The sequence below is a fragment of the Pelophylax lessonae genome (assembly GCF_965119305.1).
Source record: "Pelophylax lessonae genome assembly, chromosome: 1".
NCBI classification, from domain to species: domain Eukaryota; kingdom Metazoa; phylum Chordata; class Amphibia; order Anura; family Ranidae; genus Pelophylax; species Pelophylax lessonae.
In genome coordinates, this window is record NC_138768.1 from 53025435 (window position 1) to 53050915 (window position 25481).

General features: G+C 42.7%; 1 protein-coding gene across 1 annotated transcript in view; it reads left to right on the plus strand.

Annotated features, from left to right (window-relative positions):
• HDHD2 (haloacid dehalogenase like hydrolase domain containing 2) overlaps positions 1-25481 on the plus strand; it is a 49224-nt gene that overhangs the window by 15550 nt on the left and 8193 nt on the right. Inside the window, exon 5 of the mRNA XM_082269825.1 lies at positions 21887-22103. Within this exon, the coding sequence (XP_082125951.1) occupies positions 21887-22103 (217 nt within the window). The remainder of the gene's footprint in view (positions 1-21886; positions 22104-25481) is intronic.

Genomic DNA, 25481 nt, shown 5'->3' on the forward strand with positions numbered 1-25481 from the left:
TTTTTTTTTTTTCATGATGAACCGGAGGATTTTCCTGCTTTACGTCCAGGCCACTTTTTGCAACTTGGCACTGTGCGAATTTAACTGACAATTGCGCGGTCATGCAACGCCGTACCCAAACGAAATTTACGTCCTTTTTTTCCCACAAACAGAGCTTTCTTTTGGTGGTATTTGATCACCTCTGAGCTTTTCATTTTTTGCGATATTAATAAAAAAAAGCGACAATTTTGAAAAAATAACAATATTTTTCTACTTTGACAGTTAAAAAATATAAAATATATTCAATTTATGTCATATATTTAGGCCAAAATGTATTTAGCTACATGTCTTTGACAAAAAATTCTCAATGAGCGTATTTTTAACCGCTTTAAGACTGTAGAACGTGGGAATTTTTGGATGACTGGTACGGATAAATTCCCAACATTGTTTGTCGATGGTGTTGTTGTAGTAGGCGGTATCGACTAGTAAGTAGAATTCTTGGTAATATTTCTCAATGGTAGATTTGGAAATGGGTCTGTACTAGTCTTTATCCTGTAGGATTTTGTTGCACATAAGTTTGTACTGATCATTGTGCATGCCACCCTTGTCAGAGGGTTTAATAGCAAGTTGAGATTGGTGTAACAGAGTTTCCAATGCTTGTTTTTCTGGAATCGAAAAATTTGAGCTGGGTGTGGAAGTTTTAAGTTTATTTATGTCTTGAATGGTCATGGTAAGGAAAGCTTTGAGATTAGGGTTTAGGGCAGGAGAAGGGAATTTGTCGGATTTCTTTTTGAGTTTGGTTATACTTGTAGCATTGTCTGGTAACGGATTGACATGTGCATTTAAGAGAGTTTCGAGGTCGATCTTATCTATTAGGTCAGGGCCTTCTTGTTCTTCTAACAAGGAGATAAGTGTGTCAAGAGCCACGTTCTCTGCAGGCCTTTTCTCTGTGGGTTTGGTGTGGAAGCTTCTAAGTAGTAATTTTCTGGCGAAGATTTGGAGGTCTTTTATTAGTTCAAAACTGTCAGTATTGGAGTCCGGCCAAAAACTCAGACCTTTGGTCAGTAAGTTTGATGGGTCTTCGGACAGTGGGTAGTCGGAGAGGTTAATGATATTAAAGGGGTCACTGGTGAGTTTATTGAGGGGTGCCAGTCATGTGTGGTGTGATGGTGCAGGGGAAGATAGGGAAAGAGATCCTTCCATGTCACTGGAGGATGTGATCAGGGGTGCTGTTGTGCTCGTATTTTTAAATATGGGTGCTGTGGTTTGTCTAATTGGACCGTTGCATGAGGTACCTGTATTTAGTGAAGAGAAGATTCCTGTCGGTGCAAGTGGTTGTGATGGGGCGTGCGATTCAGTGATGTGTTTCTTGAATAGTTTGTCATCGTTGTCTGAAGAAGTCCTCTTCACTTTTGCGCGCAATTGTCCATTACGCGGTCGTGCGACGCTGTACCCAAAGTAAATTTATGTCCTTTTTTCCCCACAAATAGAGCTTTCTTTTGGTGGTATTTGATCACCTCTGCGATTTTTACTTTTTGCGCTATAAACAAAAAAAGAGTGACAATTTTGAAAAAAATAACAATATTTTTCACATTTTTTTTTTATATGAAATTCCCCCCCCCCCCCCAAAAAAAATGTAAAAATCAAAATTTTTTAACATTTTAGGCCAATTTGTTTTCTGCTACATATTTTTGGTAAAAAAAATCGCAATAAGCGTATTTTGATTGGTTTACGCAAAAGTTATCGCAGCTACTAACTACGGGAAATTTATGTCATTTTTATTGTTTTTTTTTTTTTTAACGAGTAATGGCGGCGATCTGCGATTTATTTTTTTGCGGGACTGGGACATTGCGGCGGACAGATCGGACCCCTAACTGACATTTTTGACACTTTTGTGGTTACCAGTGACATTACTACAGTAATCAGTGCTATAAATATGCACTGTCACTGTAATAATTACACTGGCAGGGAAGGGGTTAACTTTATTGGTGATCAAGGGGTTAATGTATGCCTGGTGCTTACTGACGTGTGTGGGGGGAGGGGACTGTGTGACACAGGCACAGATCGCAGGTTCAGCTATGCTGAATCCTGTAATCTGTGACTGTCTGTCACATAGGAGATCCGCCCACTTTGTTTACACAAGCGGGCGGATCTCCTCATTCGATCCCCGACGATCGGGGAAGAGCGGCGGTGATCACCGCCTCTCCTCCCCCTGCCCGACTCCCACTGTGTCTGAATACAGCGGGAGCCAGCCTCCGGCGGCGCACGCACCGCCCACAGGAGGAGGAGTCCAGCAACGTAGGTCTATGTCACTGGACGATATCGAGCCACTTTGCCGGTGTACGCTCCATGTGAGCGGTCGACAAGTGGTTAAACCCGTTGTTTGTGAGCGACGTCTGACGTCGCTCCAGTCCTCCAAGGCCATAGAGTTGAGTGGGGGCCATCTTGCCCTTACTCCACTTCCTGCCTGAGAGGACAGCGGACCGTATCGTTTTCCCCACTACCGACGGCTCCGGTAAGCAGGAAGTGGTGGGAGGGGGCACCATTTTATCCAGCTCCAGTGTGGAAGCAATCGGATGGCAGCGGATCCACCCAAATGCTTCCCCCTGACAAGTGAGCCCTGCGACTTTGCAACAGTGAATGGGCTGACAAAAGCCCAGGTGCCAGGATGCAGTTTCTAGTTGTCATGGCGACCTGGGGCCTGAGATTCGTCAAGCCCTGCTTTATAAGCAGTTACAGCAAACAGTTTTTTTCTTTTTTTTTCCTTTTGGGATAAAAGTTTTACATCATTGTAAGCACCCCTGTCAGTGTTAACTTGTCCCATCCCGGTAAACTGATACATCTGAAAGAGAGCTTGTTCTTTTGAAAAACAACAGACTTATTGGCCGGATAACCAGATGAAAACAGAAGAAAGAAAGCCTTAGAGCCTGATTGAGTGATGACAGACATCGCATGTGATTCGGAGCGCACTGCTCTGCAAATCACATGCGATGTCTGTGCGATGCGAATTCAGTCATACAGATTTTATGGCTGAATTCGCATTGCATTCGGAGACAACTCACACAGGACCGTTTTTTGGGTCCGCACCAGAATCGGATGGGTGTTCAAACCTATGCGATCCGATTCATGTCCGAACTGACCGTTCGCACTGCGATATGCAAACTGATCTGGGGGGTGTCATTAACTTTGTATTGACACCCCCAGCAATTCGCATATGGCATTGTGAACTGCCTGCGAGCTAAATGCGATGCGGGAACCCGAAAACGAATGCAGCCACCACATCTAAAGCTGGCCATACACTAGCTGAAAAATCGTTCAAACTCCTTTTCGAAAAACGAAAAATTGCCGTGAGAGCAGGCAATTGGGCCTTAATGTAATGACCGAATTTCGAATGATAAATCGTTCGGTGGACATAAATTAACCACTTTACGACCGCCCACATTGACACTACTGCGGCAATGTGGCACGATCCCATCCAGCGACGTAGACCTACGTCGCTGGACTCCTCCCCCTGTAGGCGGCGCTCACACACCGCCGGAGGCACGCTCCCACTGTTTTCAGTCACAGCGGGAGTCGGGCCAGGGGAGGAGCGGCGGCGATCGCCGCCGCTCTTCCCCGATCGTTGGGGAATCGAGTTTGGAGATCCGCCCGCTTGTGTAAACAGAGCGGGCGGATCTCCTAAGTGACAGGCAGGGTCAGATTGCAGGGTTCAGCATAGCTGGACATCCGATCTGTCCCTGTGTCACTCAGTCCCCTCCCCCCACACACGTCAGTAAGCACCAGGCATACATTAACCCCTCCCTCTCCAATAAAATTAACCCCTTCCCTGCCAGTGTCATTTTTACAGTAACAGTGCATATCTATAGCACTGATTACTGTAGTAATGTCACTGGTACCCCCAAAAGTGTCAAAAATGTCAGTCAAGGGTCCGATCTGTCCGCCGCAATGTCGCAGTCCCCCCAAAAAAATCGCAGATCGCCGCCATTACTCGTTAAAAAAAAAAAAAAAAACACCAAAAATGACAAAAAATGTTCCCTTAGTTAGTAAACGCAATAACTTTTGTGCAAACCAATCAAAATACGCTTATTGTGATTTTTTTTACCTAACATATGTAGCAGAAAACAAATTGGCCAAAAATGTAAAAACATTTTGATTTTTAAATTTTTTTGGGGGGGAATTTCATGTAAAAAAATCTGAAAAATATTATTTTTTCAAAATTTGCGCTCTTTTTTTGTTTGGGTACGGCGTCGCACGACTGCGCAATTGCCAGTTAAACACAGCGCCGAATCGCAAAAAGTGGCCTGGACGTAAGACAGCAAAATCCTCCGGTGGTAAAGTGGTTAATCCGTTTTGCGTTCAGTTTGTTTCATATACCTAGTGCAAACATTTCGGGCGAGAAATACATTAACGTTCAATGTATCGTTCGTTCGGCAGAAAATTTCCAAACTGTTCCTTCGATTTTTCGGCTCTGAAAAGTGAAAAACGATTTTCTATTTGTGCCCATTAACTGCATGAAAAACTAACGAATGGACCAAATGACAGATTTTCGAACGATTTTTCGGCTAGTGTATGGCCAGCATAAGAATTGGTAAGCTGCGATATAATAAATGTTTGCTTTTTTTGGTTTAATACCGCGTAAACATATATTGATAAAATGATTTACATTCACACATTTATCTAAAGGAAAAATCATAAAAATGAACACGCAACGCTGCTAAATGCTAAAAAAAAAAAAAAAAAAAAAAGTGAAATGTTTATCTGTATCGTTTCTATGGCCTGATAAGACTTTCCTGATAATCGCAGCATCCTTGGTATGTCCATGAACGCGTTCTCGCCTGCAGAGAGTGACGAAGGTCACCAGGGTACATGGGAAACCCTCCCCAATTTTATCTAATCTCCCAGCTGCGTTATCTTATCACCCCTGATAGAACCTGATGTTCTCCGTTACATTGCACCTCTCTATAACTTATATACAGTATAATTCCATGGCCGCCGTTCCCTATATATGAGAGCATGGAAGGTGGGGGTGAACCCCGGTCTTCTGCAGGTCAATGGTCCCGCTGCCGTTATGCCGGGGTAATAAACTGACACTGAGCTACAATCTTATGTATCCTGACAGTTGTTGATTCCTATCAAGTTACCAATCTACAATAATATTCACAGCAGATTGAAGCTTGCAAGCGAAGGTGTCAATGTTCTTCTGGGGGGGCTTAAAATGGGGTTCTCACTTTGCCACTTGGACCCAAGCTGTCTCTTGTTAAAGCCCAACTTTAGCGCAGTTTTATATTTAAAAGGTAACTCCACTTTCGTGGGGAAGTCAAATCAGCAAATAAAGAAAAAAACAATATAGCGTATACAATTGCGACACAAATCATATTGTAATTGAATGTTATTAAATATTACTTTTTCCTTTTCAATCTGCAGCTGAAAATGCAATACAATATGGCCGCCTGGAGTTGTTCTGTACACAGAATGTATACTGACCATAGGCGTGCGCAGGGGGTGTGCCAGGTGTGCCTGGGCACACCCTAATCACTACGCTGCATGATGGAGAGTGGGGAAAGGGGCTAGTAAATATGTAATTTACTGGTGCCTTCCTTTTCCAAATGAACATTGTGAACACAACTAGGTTTACTATGCTTCAGTTTGTGAATGAACAGGAAGCCGCTAAGCACAGAGCACTTCCAATTCATTCACTGTCCAGTGCAGCTGAGGCTGCAGAGAAAGGCATGTGTGTGAGCTTTGGGGTGCACATCCTAATGCAATAGGCTGCGCACACCTATGATACTGACCACACCCCCAGAAACCTAATTTCCTGCTTGTCTGATTGGCTCACCAATTTTCCCAGAAGTCTGCCTAAGATACAAGTCAGATTTCTGGCATCCCCTGCAACAAAAATGTAATTTTTGGTGAGATACTCCCAATAGAAACACGTCTAAAGGGATGCAGGCCCAGCAGCTTTTCTCATTAGGGCCCTGCAGCTGCCACAGCTGACAGATAATTATGAAACCACTCCCATGCCTGTTCAAAATGAATGGGCTGTAATGCACCTTAAAGGATAAGTTCATTTTTTAACCACTTCTGGACCGGAAGTTTTAACCCCTCTTAATGACCAGGCCATTTTTTGCGATACGACACTGCGTTATTTTAACTGACAATTGCGCATTCGGGCGATGCTGTACCCAAATAAAATTGATGTCCTTTTTTTCCCACAAATAAAGCTTTCTTTTGGTGGTATTTGATCAGCTCTGCTGTTTATATTGTTTGCGCTATAAACAAAAAAGGAGCGACAATTCTGGAAAAAAAAAAAAAACAATACTTTTTACTTTCTGCTATAAAACGCAGCCAATAAATTTTTTTTTAAAAATCAATTTTTTTTTATTATTTTAGGCCAATATGTATTCTGCTACATCTTTTTGGTAAAAAAAAATCCCAATAAGTGTATATTGATTGGTTTGCTCAAACGTTATCACGTCTGCAAACTAGGGGAAAGATTTATGCCATTTTTATTTATTTTTTACTAGTAATGGTGGGGATCAGTGATTTTTAGTAGGACTTCGACATTGCGCCGGACAGATCGGACCCCTAACTGACACTTTTGAGGTGACCAGTGACATTACTACAGTAATCGGTGCTAGGAAGGGAAGAGGTTAACACCAGGGGCGATCAAAGGGTTAAGTTTGTCCCTAGGGGGTGCTTTCTAACAGTGTGTGGGATGGACTCAGTAGATGAACACAGGATCCCTGTGTTAATCTGTGACAGAACGGCGATCTGCCTTGTTTACATCAGCAGGCCACTGTTCTGTCTCTATGGGAGCGATTGCGGATGCCCGGTGGACATCGCATCCGCCGGACCCGCTGATTGGCTCCCCCTGTGGCCAATCAGCGCATGCGCCCCCAGTGGTGTGCTCACGCCCCCACTGGCTATTGCACATACAGGTATGTCATTTTGCGCAATAGAAGCCGACCTGTGGCAGTGAAAGTGCGGTGGCTGGTCGGCAAGTGGTTAAACAAAAAATAATAAGTGCACATTTTTTATTATTCTTTTTTCTTGGGAGCCTGCAGAGCATTGCACCCACGATCAGTAGAACACAGGTGCAATGTGAGGCTCTTGCAGATCGCGGGTGCAATGTCAGGCTCCTGCAAACTCTCAGTATAGCTTTCTGCCTGCTCCTTCCATAAGGGCAGACAGTTACTCAGCTGCAGAAGAATCAACGAACTACATGAGCGCTCAGCAGTACCCTCGCCGTTCATGGTTAACTACAGGACATCTGCCGCAGTGGCTGATGGTACTTGAAGTACATTCATTCACAGAACGCTGTGAATCCCTGAGGCCCGTACAGCTGCTCTGTTTTCAAATTGTGACATCGGTTGCAGGGATAGGATCCTCCGTCCCGCTGTCACAATGGGGGGGGGGGGGGAGGGGGAACGGACACAGGGGCTGCTACTTTAGTAACATGTTACTTGTTACACCCTGATAATGGGTGTAATCTGTTACTTAAGATTATCCTTTAACGTCCAAAACTGTTTTAAAGCATACCACAATACACACTGAAGAGAAAAAGTAAATGTAAAATAAGCCCCATCAATGGTATCAGTGGCAGTAAGGATAACCCCCAGAATTGGTGTGTGTGGCTCCAATCTAACCCCTCTCCCCCCTTCTCCCACATTGGTGTCAGTGGACACAGAAAAATAGCCCACAGCATTGGTATCACTGGCCGCAATCACCCCCACCCCTCCCAGCATTTGTTTCAATGAATGTAATAATAACCCTCAGCATTGATGTCAGTGGCTACAATCAAAACTCCCCAGCACTGATGTCAATGAATGTAATAATAACCCCCAGCATTAGTGTCAGGGACTGAAATAATAACCTCCAACATTGGTGTGAGTGGACTCAATAATAACCCCCAACACTGGTGTTAGTAGATGCAATAATCACGTCTGGGATTGGGGTCAGTGGCCAAGTCAACCCCCCCAAGCATTGGTGTTTCAGTGACTGTAATAATAACCTCCAGCACTGGTGTCAGTAGATGCAATACTAATCCCTAACGTTGGGGTCAGTGGCTGCAGTAATAGCCCCAGCATTGGTGCCAGTGAATGCAATAATTACCCCCAATAGTGGTGTCAGTAACCGGAATAATAACTCTCAACATAGGTGTCAGTAAATGCAATAATAACCCCTAACATAGGTGTCAGTGACTGGAATAACAACCCCCAGCATTGGTGACAGTGGATTTAATAATAACCCCTAATATTGGTGTCAGTAACTGGAATAATAACCCTCAACATCTGTGTCAGTAATTGCAATAATAACCCTCAACATAGGTGTCAGTGACTGGAAAAATAGCCACTAGCATTGGTGTCAGTGACTGCAATAGCATCCCCAACATTGGTATCAGTAGACACAAGAATAACCCCCAATATTGTTGACAGTGGAAGCAATAATAACCCCCAACATTGGTGACAGTGGAAGCAATAATAACCCCCAACATTGGTATCAGTGGACACAGGAATAATCCCCAGCATTAGTATTAGTGATTGGAATAATATCCCCAACATTGGTGTCCGTGGAAGCAATAATAAACCCCAACACTGGTTTGCGCAAAAGTTATCGCGTTTACTAACAAAGGGAAAGATTTTTGTCATTTTTGTTTTTTTTTTAACGCGTAATGGCGGCGATCTGCGATTTTTTTTTTTTTGCGGTACTGCGACATTGGGGCGGACAGATCGGACCCTTGACTGACATTTTTGACACTTTTGGAGTTACCAGTGACATTTCTACAGTAATCAGTGCTATACATATGCACTGTTACTGTAAAAATACACTGGTAGTGAAGGGGTTAACTTTATTTGGGAGGGAGGGGCTGTGTGTGTCCCTAGGGGCGTGCTTTCTACTGTGATTGGCTGTGGCTTGAGCTGTAAGGACACTGATCAACGGATCTACATAGTAGAACCGTGTGATTAGTGTCTTTACACCGAGGAGAATGACAGGCAGCTTGTTTACACAAGCTGCCTGACATTCTCCCTCTCCCCCGCCGATCGCAGAGTGGCCGGCGGACATCGAGTCCGCCGGTCACATGCGTGGGGGGGGTCCGTGACCACGCGGGAGCGCGCCTCCGGGGGCGTGCGCTCGCTCCCTAGACCCTCACAAGCAAGCGACGTAGACCTACGTCAGTTTGCCTGTGAGGGGCTGACCGCCGACGTAGATAGTCGTGCGGCGGTCAGCAAGTGGTTAAGGCAATCAGACGATTAAACAATACATATTGCATCAATATAAATAACAATGTTTAATGGATCACAATGGATCACTCAATACATTACTATGAATACAATAAAATATCCAAATCTGTGTGTGTCAACAATCTTGCATTGTATCACAATTCATAATAAAATAGGAGTTAATTTGTAGGCTCGACGCGTTTCATGGACCTCCGTCCATTCATCAGGAGCTTGAATAAATATTATGAATCTAAAAATAAAAATATGAATTGTAATATTGTATTTGTGAGGGGATAATGATTAAAAATAAAAAATGTAGTGGAATAAACACTACCTTGAGCAGTGTCATAAATCCATGAGCGGTCCAATATTGGAAGGGGAGACCAGAGCTGATCCAGAGATACCCCACCCGGGGCTGAGGCATTAAAACCATTCAACACACAGGGGCAACAGAGAGGAAAGGGCCAAGGATCAAAGTGATATAGCAATTTGAAGGCATCAATCAAAGAAATATTATTAAAGGGCACACACTGGGGCCAAAAAGGTTTCTGAAAAAAATGTATACAGACTTGCATGAATATGCTATGAGAACATTTCATAAATGATAAAAACTGATAATATCAGGAGTAAATGCGAACAAATGGACCCAGAGGAAACACCAAGGGAGAAACACCAGGATAAATTGTCCAGAGGGAGAGTAGGAAAGTTGTTTTATTGGAGAGTGCATGGGAAAACTGTGATGGGTAGGCAGGAAAAGAAGGACCCCCATAAAAACTATAGGGGATACCAGATTGGAACACTGGAATGGTGAATAGGCATGAAAAAAGTGACCATAGCATAGCTGAAGCTAGTGCAAAGAAAATACAATTTTTACTTTCTTTGCACTAGCTTCAGCTATGCTATGGTCACTTTTTTCATGCCTATTCACCATTCCAGTGTTCCAATCTGGTATCCCCTATAGTTTTTATGGGGGTCCTTCTTTTCCTGCCTACCCATCACAGTTTTCCCATGCACTCTCCAATAAAACAACTTTCCTACTCTCCCTCTGGACAATTTATCCTGGTGTTTCTCCCTTGGTGTTTCCTCTGGGTCCATTTGTTCGCATTTACTCCTGATATTATCAGTTTTTATCATTTATGAAATGTTCTCATAGCATATTCATGCAAGTCTGTATACATTTTTTTCAGAAACCTTTTTGGCCCCAGTGTGTGCCCTTTAATAATATTTCTTGGATTGATGCCTTCAAATTGCTATATCACTTTGATCCTTGGCCCTTTCCTCTCTGTTGCCCCTGTGTGTTGAATGGTTTTAATGCCTCAGCCCCGGGTGGGGTATCTCTGGATCAGCTCTGGTCTCCCCTTCCAATATTGGATTTATGACACTGCTCAAGGTAGTGTTTATTCCACTACATTTTTTATTTTTAATCATTATCCCCTCACAAATACAATATTACAATTTATATTTTTATTTTTAGATTCATAATATTTATTCAAGCTCCTGATGAATGGACGGAGGTCCATGAAACGCGTCGAGCCTACAAATTAACTCCTATTTTATTATGAATTGTGATAAAATGCAAGATTGTTGACACACACAGATTTGGATATTTTATTGTATTCATAGTAATGTATTGAGTGATCCATTGTGATCCATTAAACATTGTTATTTATATTGATGCAATATGTATTGTTTAATCGTCTGATTGCCTTAACTCTGTGTGTGGTTATTAACAATGTCTTCATAGTATTATGTATATGATATGTAATCATTAAATTTTTATGTCCAATTGACCTCACTCAAAGTCCCATACCTCTTTCTTTGTTCTATATCCATTTAAAGGGATGGAGGCAATTGGACATCTGATGTGGCAAATCATGTATACCTACATTTTTTCTGGAATAATAACCCTCAACATCTGTGTCAGTAATTGCAATAATAACCCTCAACATAGGTGTCAGTGACTGGAAAAATAGCCACTAGCATTGGTGTCAGTGGATGCAGCAATAACCCTCAACATTGGTGTCAGTGACTGCAATAGCATCCCCAACATTTGTATCAGTAGACACAAGAATAACCCCCAACATTGTTGACAGTGGAAGCAATAATAACCCCCAACATTGGTGTCAGTAGACACAAGAATAACCCCCAACATTGGTGACAGTGAGGTAATAGCATCCCCCCAACATTAGTGTCAGTGAGGGAATAGCATCCCCCCAACATTGGTATCAGTGGACACAAGAATAACCCCCAGCATTAGTATTAGTGATTGGAATAATATCCCCAACATTGGTGTCCGTGGAAGCAATAATAAACCCCAACACTGGTGTCAGTAACAGCAATAGCATCCCCCAACATTGGTATCAGTGGACACAAGAATAAACAACAGCATTAGTATCAGTGATCAGAATAATAACCTTTAACATTGGCACCAGTGATTGCTATAATAACCCCTCACCATTGGTGTCACTATGACTGTGTATGACCCACTCCGGGAAGCAGCACACCTCTGCTAGTTATGAGCCCCCTGCCATCACATATATATCTGATATAAGATGAAGAAGACTGGTTCCCATTCTAGGGATCTCTTGCATTCATTCATGTTCATTGAATGAAGGGGGTGACATACTGCCACCTGGAGGCTTTGGGTAGCAGTAAAGGGTTAATCTGCTCTGTTAGGTTGCTGGGTGCCGGGTGATAGGTGCTGATAATCAGACGGTGTCGGTGACTGGAGCTGCAGCGGGATCTGTGTAATCTTTACGAGGGCAGATACGGGTGTGATAAGTCCCTGGCACAGCTCTGACCAGTTACGTGCGGAGAGGCACATGTGCCCGGAGCTCACTACTTTCTAGCCAGGCTCAGGGGGGGAGGAATGCGTTTACAGCTGCATTGTTGGGGCCCATTCACATTGTGTTTTTGCGGTAATCTGCATGACACGTCAGGTGCACGGCTGTGATGCAGTGCCATGTGTTCACGTACGTTGCGCTGCGGATACGTTTTTGCCATTCTGCTGCATCGCACATTATTGCACTGTCACATGCCGCGATGCGCATCTGTCGGAAGGTGTGTGGGGGTGCCATTCAGAATGACATCAGACTGATATGTGCGATCTTCCTAGAATTGTACTGTATTTCTTCACATCTGTGCAGTCATTCAGTGTGACACGTTCTTCCTGTAATAAAGACCGCTCTCTCTCCTTGTGCAGGGTGACTGGTCTTGTCTCCGCCCCCTCCTGTAGTTTCCTGCAGGCAGCCTGTAGTGGGTGGAGCCTGCTGAGCCACTCCCACAGCTCAGCTCCCTGCACAGGCTGATGCTGTCACTGCTACTTTTACATGCCAATATCTGGTTTTGCAGAGGCATTTGGTGCACACAGATTCGACTGCCGACTGCAATACATATATATATATATACGTTGCAGTTTGCAAGTGGTTTACCGCAATTGTGGCTAAAGATATCGGCCATTACCCTGGTACCATTTTTTTCTGCAGGTGGCCGGCTTTCTCAGAAAACTGGTCCAAGCGGCTCCTAAGTGTCTCGCCGGTGTTTCTTGGGCTTAGGCCCTGTTCACACCTGAGCGTATTTCAGCTCGTAAAACGCTCATCTCTGAAGTCTTAAAACGCCCAACAAGCAAAATCCCATTCATTTCAATGGCCCCTGTTCACATATGAGTGTTTTGTCGCCTGAAGAAAAACGCCTGAAGCTCAAAATAGTACATGAGCTTCTTTTTTGGCAGATTACAAGCGTTTTTGTTAGATGTCAATGCCCGCCTCCAAACACCTGCAAAAAACGCCAGAAAAAACGCTTGAAGAACGCCCAAACAAATGCCTGAAAAACGCATGAAAACTATGCGCTCAGGTGTGAATGGAGCCTTACTGTTTCCCCCGGTTCGCCCAAGAAACAATCTGATTTGATCGCCTCTATGGCCTTGGAGGACTAGAGTGACGTCATTGCGTCACTTCCAGTCCAGGCTGGAAGAAAATATATATTTTTTATTTTATTTATTTTTTTTTTATTTTTTTTTTTTTTTTTAAAGCGAAAGAATAAAACATTTTTTTTTCTTTTGTTTTTAAAGGTAAAGAAGAGATTTGAGATCTCTTTGACCCCAGATCTCTCCATAAAGAGGATCTGTCATCCTTATTTCTATTAAAAGGGATGTTTACATTCCTTGTGATAGGAATAAATGTGATAAAAAAAGTAAAGGTACATTGTAAAAATAAAATACATAATAATAATAATAAAATAATAAAAAAAAATTAAAGAGCCTAAATGCTCGTGCGCAGAAGCGAATGCATACGTAACTTGCGCACGCATATGTAAACAGTGTTAGAAACACACATGTGAGGTATTGCCATGAACATTGGAATGAGAGCAATAATTTTTACACTAGACCTCCTCTGTAACTCTGAACAGGTAACCTGTAAAGGCGTCTAAAGTGCCACCTATTAAGATTTTTAAGATCCATAATTTGTGACATGTTAGGTATCTATTTACTCAGCGTATCATCATATTTTACATTTTACAAAAAAACTGGGGTAACCTTTGTGTTTTGTTTCATTTTCTTTCATTAAAGTGTATTTTTTCCCAAAATATTGCGTTTGCAAAACCGCTGCGCAAATAACGTTTGACATAAAAAAAAAAAAAAACCGCAGTGATCTTGACATCTCATGTAAGGGTGTAAGGGGGGGGGGGGTGCTCTGGACATCTAATCTTATGGCAGGAATACATGATAAGAAAATCGTACGAAAATTTTCGTTCAGCGAACGATCGGCCAATTTTCTACTCGTCGATGCCCAGCAATCAATACCCAATATCAATATTATGAACGAAAAAGGCTGATTGAAAAATTCTGTCGCATCGTTTGCGAACAAACGATTTTCTATTCATTGGTGTGAAGATCGACAGTAAAAAATCTATAGAACATTATCACGCATGAGCGGAAATAGTTGGCCACCCGGAAGCAGTGTTCAAGAAAGAAATTTTGTAAACACTAATGAAAGATTCCGAATAAACAAGGCAAAAGAAATGTCAGCAAATATATATATATATACACACGGTTTTAACCACTTAAGCCCCGGAGGATTTTCCTGCTCAAAGACCAGGTCCTATTTTGCGATTCGGCACTGCGTGAATTTAACAGACAATTGAGCGGTCGTGCAACGCTGTACCCAAATTAAATTGACGTCCTTTTTTTTCCCACAAACAGAGCTTTCTTTTGGTGGTATTTGATCACCTGTGTGATTTTTATTTTTTGCGCTATAAACAAAAAAAGAGCGACAATTTAAAAAAAAATAACAATATTTTTCAAATTTTTTTATATGAAATTCCCCCCCAAAAAAATGTAAAAATCAAAATGTTTTAACATTTTAGGCCAATTTGTTTTCTGCTACATATTTTTGGTAAAAAAAAAATCGCAATTTTGATTGGTTTGCGCAAAAGTTATTGCGTTTACTAACTAAGGGAAAGATTTGTGTCATTTTTATTGTTTTTTTTTAACTAGTAATGGCGGCGATCTGCGATTTTTTTTTTTTTTTTTTTTTTTTTTTTTTTTTTTTTTTGCGGGACTGCGACATTGTGGCGGACAGATTGGACCCCTGATTGACATTTTTGACACTTTTGGGGGTACCAGTGACATTACTGCAGTAATCAGTGCTAAAAATATGCACTGTTACTGTAAAAATGACACTGGCAGGGAAGGGGTTAACTTTATTAGAGATCAAGGGGTTAAGTGTGTCCCTAGGGGCGTGCTTCTAAATGTAGAGGGGCGTGGCTTGTGATGTAACCACAGAGACATACGATCCTATATAGCAGGATCATGTATGATCTCTGCAGTTACATCAGTGAGAATGACAGGCGGCTTTGTTTACATCAGCCGCCTGCCTTTTTCCCTCTCCAGCGGGAGATTGCGAGTGGCCGGCGGACATCGGAGCCACTGGTCACTCGGGCGGGGACCTCCGTGAACGAGCGGGGCAGGAGCGCGCCTCCGGCGGTGCGCGCTCGCCCCCTACAGGCTCCTGGACGTCACTTTGCCCAGAAGGGGCTGACTGCTGCAGTAAATGTACTTGCGGCGGTCGGCAAGTGGTTAATGCCGGTCCCTTCAACGAAGAGCCGAAGGAACGTTTGTGCTTGGAGGAAGGGCGTGGCTACAAGGTCACACGCACACCACATCACTTCCACTTGTATCTGAAACGCCAACACTACATAATAGATCGATTGCTCTTTGAAAGATTTTTTTTCGATTGTTAATGTTGGCGACGATTTTGACCAACGAACGCTGTTTTGTTGGTCGGCGATGGAACGATCGGTCGATATTCGAACTTTTACAGATATAACCGGCTCTTTGAGGGCAACCATAATGCTGATGTGGCCCGCGATGAAACTGAGTTTGACACCCCTGATGTAAACAATAACAAATCATGTTGGTTCCAATTTTATTGAATGCAGCTAAAGGAGTTCTTTCTGAAAAAAAGGTTAGAGGTAAAGAGCCCCACCCTGATGGAATGGGGTAACAGAGAAGACCAGATTTCTAATATGGAGTATTTAGGGGGAGAGGAACATCCAAATTATGTGTTGGAAAAATGGAGAAAACGGGAAGACTTCAAAAAGTCCAGTAAATATTTCAAAATTTTAATAGTGGATTTATGATAGAATTTATGGCGCTTTTCCACTGCATGAAACCGAATGGTTCGGCTCGCTTTTGCGCTTTTCCACTGCATGGAACCGAACGGTACGGCTCCCTTAAACAGTACCACCTCAGTTGTGGTTCCAAGAGGGCCGTACTGATACCATATCCCACAATCCTTTGCATACAGCCTTGACTGTTTTGTCACTACTAGCCACTGATTGGTCAGAGAATAGTTGTTATCCCACCCACTTTACTTTAGTGGAAAAGCAAACCGTACCAAACCGTTCCAACACCGTACCATGCGGTACCATGCAGTGGAAAACCAAACCGAGCCAAGCAGAGCCGAGTGGAGCCGAGCCGGTACTTGCAGTGGAAAAGTGCCAATAGAACACTGTGAAGGTTTGAGAGTAACATCAAAATTGGGAAATTGATTGGTGAGTTGGAGGGGGGGGGGGGGGATAGAGGTATAAGGGGAAAGTTGGGGAGGGAGGGCCAAGGGGTTTCATTTGTATTGGGAACGTTATGTGAGATGTTTTTTGTTTTTTCCTCTCTTTTTTCATTGTTAACAGAAGTTTAAAAATTAATAAAATATTCATAAAAAAAAAACCTAGCAAGAGAAAATCAAGTCCTTGGTGAAACTAAATCAGAGAGGGGCACAGAAGTGTATTTTTTTTCTGTTGATCTTTGTTTTACAAGATGATGAATGCAGCAAGAGGAGTGAGACTTCCCATTCTCAGTTATTTGATGGCAGACAGTGGAGGGTGGTTCAGCCTCCCAGAATCCTTTGCTGTGAATAGACTTGGTCTTTACAGGAAATGTGAAGGGTAGAAGTTTGGCGCGGAGGGTTAACATGTCACATGATCTCCCTCTCTCCTGGCACGGCTCGTCTCTTTCTGCTCTTCTTCCTCCTGATAGCAGCCCAGTGAGATGTTGTAATGGGATGGCGGCAGGTTTAAAGGGCCGGAGTCATAAAAGGGGTTTTGCAACCAAAGTGAAGTCAGTATTTATTGTGTAAGACGGTGACGCCGGAGGAAGTTCTAATGGGGCGCACTTGATTCTCACTAGGCACCTTTCACACTGGTGCGACTTGTCCTGCAACCTGGGACTGCAAAATTACACCACATGATTTCCAATGAGTACATTCATATCTGTGCGACTTCAAAGTAGTCCCTGCACTACTGTGGTCCGACTTTGATTCGACTTGAAGTACATAGACCTCAAGATTACACAGGCCTTGCTTCAAGTCCTGTGACTTTCAGGTCGCATAAGTGTGAAAGGGGCCTAACTCCCAATTCATTTATAGAAGAGGACATTGTTGTTACCCATAGGAGCCGGATTTTCTCATTTGCCTTCGGGCTCATTCACACTGACGCTCCTCTGAAAAGCGTTGTGCGGTGAATCACATTTCAGAGGGTGTTGTCTGTTTTAACCATGAAAATGCTGAGCAACCACTTTGCAACCACATGTATTGCAGGCGGTTGCAGGGCAGTTACAGTGCAGTGCCATTCATTTGATCTTTTGTTTCCTGCCCTCAGTCTCTGACCATCTCTTGTGTCATGTCTGCAGTCTCTGACCATCTCTTGTATCATGTCCTCAGTCTATGATCACCTCTTGTGTCATGTCCTCAGTCTCTGACCATCTCTTGTATCATGTCCGCAGTCTCTGACCATCTCTTGTATCATGTCCTCAGTCTCTGACCATCTCTTGTATCATGTCCTCAGTCTCTGACCATCTCTTGTGTCATGTCTGCAGTCTCTGACCATCTCTTGTATCATGTCTGCAGTCTCTGACCATCTCTTGTGTCATGTCTGCAGTCTCTGACCATCTCTTGTATCATGTCCTCAGTCTCTGACCATCTCTTGTATCATGTCTGCAGTCTCTGACCATCTCTTGTGTCATGTCCTTAGTCTCTGACCATCTCTTGTGTCATGTCCTCAGTCTCTGACCATCTCTTGTATCATGTCTGCAGTCTCTGACCATCTCTTGTGTCATGTCTGCAGTCTCTGACCATCTCTTGTATCATAGAAACATAGAAACATAGAATGTGTCGGCAGATAAGAACCATTTGGCCCATCTAGTCTGCCCAATATATCTGAATCCTATGAATAGTCCCTGGCCCTATCTTATATGAAGGATAGCCTTATGCCTATCCCATGCATGCTTAAACTCCTTCACTGTATTTGCAGCTACCACTTCTGCAGGAAGGTTATTCCATGCATCCACTACTCTCTCAGTAAAGTAATACTTCCTCATATTACTTTTAAACCTTTGCCCCTCTAATTTAAAACTGTGTCCTCTTGTGGTAGTTTTTCTTCTTTTAAATATGCTCTCCTCCTTTACCGAGTTGATTCCCTTTTATGTATTTAAAAGTTTCTATCATATCTCCTCTGTCTCTTCTTTCTTCCAAGCTATACATGTTAAGGTCCTTTAACCTTTCCTGGTAAGTTTTTTCCTGCAATCCATGTACTAGTTTAGTAGCTCTTCTCTGAACTCTCTCTAGAGTATCTATATCCTTCTGGAGATATGGCCTCCAGTACTGCGCACAATACTCCAAGTGAGGTCTCACCAGTGTTCTGTACAGCGGCATAAGCACTTCTCTCTTTCTACTGCTTATACCTCTCCCTATACATCCAAGCATTCTGCTGGCATTTCGTGCTGCTCTATTACATTGTCTTCCCACCTTTAAGTCTTCTGAAATAATTTACTCCTAAATCCCTTTCCTCAGATACTGAGGTCAGGACTGTGTCAAATATTATATATTCTGCCATTGGGTTTTTACGCCCCAGGTGCATTATCTTGCACTTATCCACATTAAATTTCAGTTGCCAGAGTTCTGACCATTCTTCTAGTTTTCCTAAATCCTTTTCCATTTGGCGTTTCCCTCCAGGAACATCAACCCTGTTACATATCTTTGCATCATCAGCAAAAAGACAAACCTTGCCATCGAGGCCTTTTGCAATATCACTTATGAAGATATTAAACAAAATTGGTCCCAGTACAGATCCCTGAGGTACCCCACTGGTAACATGACCTTGTTCTGAATGTTCTGCATTGACTACAACCCTCTGTTGTCTGTCACTCAGCCACTGCCTAATCCACTCAACAATATGGGAGTCCATGCTCAATGACTGCAGTTTATTGATAAGTCTTCTATGTGGGACAGTGTCAAAAGCCTTACTAAAATCTAGATATGCAATGTCTACTGCACCTCCACCGTCTATTATTTTAGTCACCCAGTCAAAAAAATCTATAAGATTTGTTTGACATGATCTCCCTGAAGTAAACCCATGTTGTTTTTCATCTTGCAATCCATGGGATTTAAGATGTTCCACAATCCTATCCTTTAATAGGGTTTCCATTAATTTGCCTACTATTGATGTCAGACTCACTGGTCTATAGTTGCTCGATTCCTCCCTACTACCTTTCTTGTGAATGGGCACGACATTTGCCAATTTCCAATCTTCCGGGGCGACTCCTGTTACTAATGATTGGTTAAATAAATCTGTTAATGGTTTTGCCAGCTCACCACTAAGCTCTTTTAATAATTTTGGGTGTATCTCATCAGGACCCTGTGACTTATTTGTCTTCACTTTAGACAGCAATCTTAGAACGTCTTCCTCTGTAAAGACACATGCATCAAATGATTCATTAGTCATCCTTTCGAGTGGAGGTCCTTCTCCTTCTTTTTCTTCTGTAAAAACTGAACAGAAGTATTCATTAAGGCAGTCGGCTAGCCCTTTATTCTCTTCTACATACCTTCCGTCCTTTGATTTTAATTTAGTTATTCCTTGTTTTAATTTCCTTTTTTCATTTATATATCTGAAGAATGTCTTATCCCCCTTTTTCATAGACTGAGCTAGTTTTTCTTCTGCCTGCGCTTTAGAAGTTCTTATAACTTGCTTGGCCTCTTTCTGCCTAATCTTGTAGATTTCCTTATCTTCATTGCTCTGGGTTTTTTTATAATTACAAAATGCTAGCTTTTTATTTTTAATGATTTGGGCCACTTCTGCTGAGTACCACAGTGGTCTCTTCCTTTTTTTGCTTTTACTGACAAGTCTAATGCAATTTTCTGTTGCATCTTTTAAGTAGTCCCATTTCTCCTGGACTCCATGTAATCCGTTCCAGTCTGATAAGGACTCATTTATGACTAATTTCATTTTTGAAAAGTCTGTTTTTCTAAAATCTAAAACTTTTGTTTTTGTGTGGTGTGACTCTTTCACAGTTCTTATATTAAACCACACTGACTGGTGATCACTGGATCCCAAGGTTTCGCCTACAATGACATCATATACCGAATCCCCATTTGTGAATACCAAATCCAAAATGGCCTCCCTCCGGGTTGGCTCCTCAACCACTTGTTGCAGAGACAACCCCAGTAGGGAATTTAGAATATCTGTACTCCTGGTAGAACTTGCTTTTTTGGTTTTCCAGTTTATATCTGGAAGATTGAAATCTCCCATAATGATAACTTCTCCTTTCATTGTCATTTTAGCTATTTCTTCAACTAGTAGATCATCTAGTTCTTTAACTTGACCAGGTGGTCTATATATCACACCTACACGAGTTACTGCATGATTAGCAAACTGCAACGTAACCCAAACTGACTCTATGTTGGCCTCACCAACTTGTATTAGGTTAGATTTAATGCTATCTTTCACATACAGGGCCACTCCTCCTCCTTTCTTGCCTTCTCTGTCTCTTCTGTATAAAGAGTACTCTGGTATGGTTATGTCCCAGTCATTTCTTTCATTAAACCATGTCTCCGTAACAGCCATTATTGACCCAAGTTCATTGATTTTTTTACCTAAACTGCGAGCATTTGTAGACAGGACTCTGAGCTTATCATTTCTTAACCTCTGTGCTTCTGACCTGTTCTGGCATTGTTTCGGGGGGCAATTGGACTCTTGTATTTCCACTCTTCACTGTATCATGTCCTCAGTGTCTGACCATCTCTTGTATCATGTCCTTAGTCTCTGACCATCTCTTGTGTCATGTCCTTAGTCTCTGACCATCTCTTGTGTCATGTCCTTAGTCTCTGACCATCTCTTGTGTCATGTCCTTAGTCTCGGACCATCTCTTGTATCATGTCTGCAGTCTCTGACCAGCTCTTGTATCATGTCTGCAGTCTCTGACCAGCTCTTGTATCATGTCTGCAGTCTCTGACCATCTCTTGTATCATGTCCTTAGTCTCTGAACGTCTCATATACTATGTAGTCTCTGATCATCTCTTGTATCTTGTCCTTAGTCTCTGACCATCTCATGTGTCATGTTCTCAGTCTCCGACCATCTTTTGTGTCATTTTTGCAGTCTCTGACCATCTTTTATCATGTCCTCTGTCTCTGACCATCTCTTGTATCATATCTGTAGTCTCTGAACATCTCATATACCATGTCTCTAGTCTCTGACCATCTCTTGTATCTTGTCCTTAGTCTTTGACCATCTCATGTATCATGTCCTCAGTCTCCAACCATCTTTTGTATCATTTTTTCAGTCTCTGACCATCTCTTATGTCATATCGGTAGTCTCTGACCATCTCATGTATCATGTCCTCTGTCTCTGACCATCTCTTTTATCATGTCCTCTGTCTCTGACCATCTCTTGTGTCATGTCTGCAGTCTATGACCATCTCTTCCTGAACTGCAGAGAATCTTTTGACTCCTCTCACCATCCCTCCCCCCCCCTGTAGTTCTCTTGCTGAATTCTTCCACAAATGTCCATAAGTGAGCAGAAGAAGGAAACAAATTAAAGGAAAAGATATGACAATTAGAACATGTTGAAGCTTGGCAGTGCCCCCTCCAACCTCTCTGTCCTAGGCTCTGGTCCATGAGTGCCACAATGGTGGTTATAGCCCTGCCTAGGTATATTGGATTAGACTCCACATGAGGTTTCCTATAAATGTTTCACATAGCTTGCATGTTACTGGGTTCTACCAGGATTAGTGTGTCTGTTATCTACTAGAGACCCCAAGATAGACTGATAGACCTCTGGGGACCCAATGCACTAAAGTAAGTCTGATGTGTTCTAAGGCTTCTCTTACATGTAAATCTTTCTATGTCTTTCCTTTAAGGCTGGTCCTGGATGGAGCGCCAATCATTGCCATCCACAAGGCAAGGTACTACAAGAGGAAGGACGGCCTGGCCCTGGGTCCTGGTCCATTTGTCACAGCTCTGGAGTATGCTACTGACACCAAAGCCACTGTGGTTGGGAAACCGGAGAAGACTTTCTTCCTGGAAGCCTTGAGGAGCACAGGCTGCTGCCCAGAGGAGGCCGTCATGATCGGGGATGTGAGTTGGAATTGTTGAATTTAAAGCAGATGCCAGAAAAAAATAGAAAATCCGTATTTAGTACACTCATCTGTTCCCATGGTTTATCCCTTCAATAGACATTGGTTTCTATCCTGGAAAAACAATGATGACAACTTTACTCTCATTGTGTGCAGGGAAAGGGCTTCTGGGAGATGTAGTTCTGTTAGCATGCCTATGTCAATAGGAACTGAGTTCCCAGAATTCTACAAGCCTGATGATGACCTCACAAGGTGTAATAAAAGGTGTTTTTTACTAAAGGAACACAGTAAACAGGAAAAAAAAAATGCTGGGACATGCTCATGGAGTGGGGGAGGGAGGGTTGAGAATACATTTTGGCCATTGCTATACAAATCCTTTTAACCCTGTTACCACCACTACCATTGGCTGCACGTAGGTGGCAGCAGGGGGTTTTATACACACTGCAGCCCCGGAAATGTGTAGGTAAATCTCACTAGCCAGCTGTCAGATAAAAGTGATCCGACAGCTGTGCAGCTGCTGTGGGTTGCTTCAACACACTCCTGTAAGTTCCAGCCCCAACCCATGAGTGCCCCGCCATGTTTCCCAGGCTCTGCATGCCCATTGGTGGACCCAGGACTGGCATAATAGTTGCCGCTCAGTAGAGGAAAGAGAGATCAGTGAACATCTGTTCACTGATCCCCCCCTTCATGCTAATGACTCTGAAGCAGCGTGTAAAATGTCACTTACGGGTCCTGGTTTCACTTTCCCAAGCCTATATGGCCGGGGAAGAAGCTAATGGAGCACGATCTGCATTAGCTTCATTGGAGGGCAATTGAAGCCCCTGAAGTTACATTAAAGAGAACCTGTAACTTTCATCACATCACTTTTTGTCCCCATGTGATAAAAATAGTTTAGTGGAAAAAAAAATTAGGAAAAAAGTGTAAAACATTAAAGCTGAATTTCATCAATTCAGCTCCTTTGTAAAAAATGAAAGCACACTATGAGTTAAGACCAGCAAGGCATGACACCTCCAGGACTTAGCTCTATTATTTATATCTGACAGATTTATTGCTGTGCCAGGAATGACACTCAGGGCTGTGAAATAGGAGAAAGGCACAAATAGCAGCTTTGCCTACCCCTCCCCTCTGCTGCCCATTCACAGAAGCCTTTGTATTTTGTGAATGTGTTCATATAATACAAAGGCTTCTGTGAATGTGCAGGTAGAGCGGGCATAGCAGCTGCGCGACTCTCCTGTCCAAGATGCCTTTTTTCTCTCTCACAGCCCTGAGTGTCTCAAGTGTAATTCCTGGCACAACGATAAAGATAAAAATAATAGAAATAAGCCCAGGAGAAGCCATGCACCTCTTTGGACTTAACTCATAGTGTGCCTTCACTTTTTACAAAGTGTCGGAATTCCTAAAATTTAGCTTACCCCCCCCAAAAAAAAAAGAACATTTTTGAGACCCTACACGCTCGCATGTACATACGAACATGTCAGGGGTGCCTACACATGAAAATGTTGATAGCGATACCCATGTTACATGTCGCCACACATGCCAGGGACAAACTATAATTAGTAGACAAACTATATAGTAATTTATATAGTTATTATATAACTATAATAAATAATTCTAGGCCCATTATTCATGCTTATCTCTAAACTGATGACCTGTAGGAGCTTTTAAAATATCACCCAAGTTTGTTGCTGTTACACGGGCACAATTTTAAGCCTTGGCATGTTGGGTATCTATTTATTTGATGCAACCTCATAATTTATATTTTACCCAAAAATGGGAAATCTGTTGTGTTTGGGTGCCCTAAAATGACTTTTATTGTCATTTTTTGGTTTCATAAAACTGTTGCTTTAATATTGTGTGACATCAAAAATTGGAGCTACCGCTATTTTATTTTCCAGGGTCTCTGCTTTCAGAAAATATATAATGTTTTGGCCGGGTTACTTTTAACTAATCTTAGGCCTAAAATATTTTTTTTTTAAATGTGTGCACAAAACGCAAAAACGTCTCTGGCAGTGAAAGGGTTAGATAGTGATTACTGTCTTTTATACAATCTTCCTGTATTCTCCTCCTGTATATTAACTGAGTGAACTGAGTGAGCTAGTTGGCTTTTTGCTCAGTGCCCTTCTAACACTGGGAGCTTGCTGACAGGAGAGAACGATCATGTTATAAGTGTGCTGCTGCAACCTTCATTGTCCAGTCCAGGTTTGATCTTTATCTTAGCTGCAGTGGGGAAAAGCAAGGTCAGAATCCTGGCTGCACTGTCCGACAGGGGCGCCTGGATCACAAAACTAGCTGAACAGAGTTACAGATAAATAACAAACCGCATATTTTTGAAGGATGTCACCAAAAGAAAGCCTTGTTGATCCTAAAAAAAAAGCCAGACATGTGCAATGTGACAAAGTAAAAATTGCTGTGGGTACAGGTGTGAGAGCTGAACTGATGCGGCTAATCTGATCTGTTTTAATTGAAAATCACAAACTAGGGACCCTCAGTTGGGTTGATTTCCACTCTGCTGCAATGATTGGCTGTGGCAGAATTCTGTTGATTCCCTTGTTTGCGTATGCTTGTACCTAGTATCTCTGTTTGTATAGTCTCTATGCAGAGTGGTGTGACAATCCTAATTGTTCTACTGCCTTTTATTAGAAGGCCATCTATCATACAGCAGAAGCCAAAGTCTGCAGTACAACGCTGACCTCTTGTGGTCACTTTTGGCATTACCTCCATAATCAGAGTTCACAGCTAAGTATTAAATATGCATAGCGCAAGAAAAAAAGAGTTCCTCATGGAGGCAGATAAATCACATCGTACACTGATGTACAGATTGATCATGGTAGACAGGATGTGTAAGACTTTAAAGATCCATCCAAAATAAATATTTTAGCTACAGGTAGAGCATGGTGAACTGACTCCGCCCCAAAACTCTTAGGTATTTTTGCATATTCCAGGCCATAATTCCCAACTCTGTTTCCATCCACCTCCATGCCTTCTGTTACATTCAACAAAAGGAATGGTGGGGACTCCTCAGACCCAGGAACTCAGCACAGGGATGGTGGGGACCCCTCATAATGGGCACAGCAGGTGTACAGACCCAGGAACTCAGCACAGGGGTGGTGGAAGCCCTCATAATGGGCACAGCAGGTGTACAGACCTGGGAACTCAGCACAGGGATGGTGGGAACCCCTCATAATGGGCACAGCAGGAGTACAGACCCAGGAACTCAGCACAGGGATGGAGGGAGCCCCTCATAATGGGCACAGCAGGTGTACAGACCTGGGAACTCATCACAGGGATGGTGGGAACCCCTCATAATGGGCACAGCAGGTGTACAGACCTGGGAACTCAGCACAGGGATGGTGGAACCCCTCATAATGGGCACAGCAGG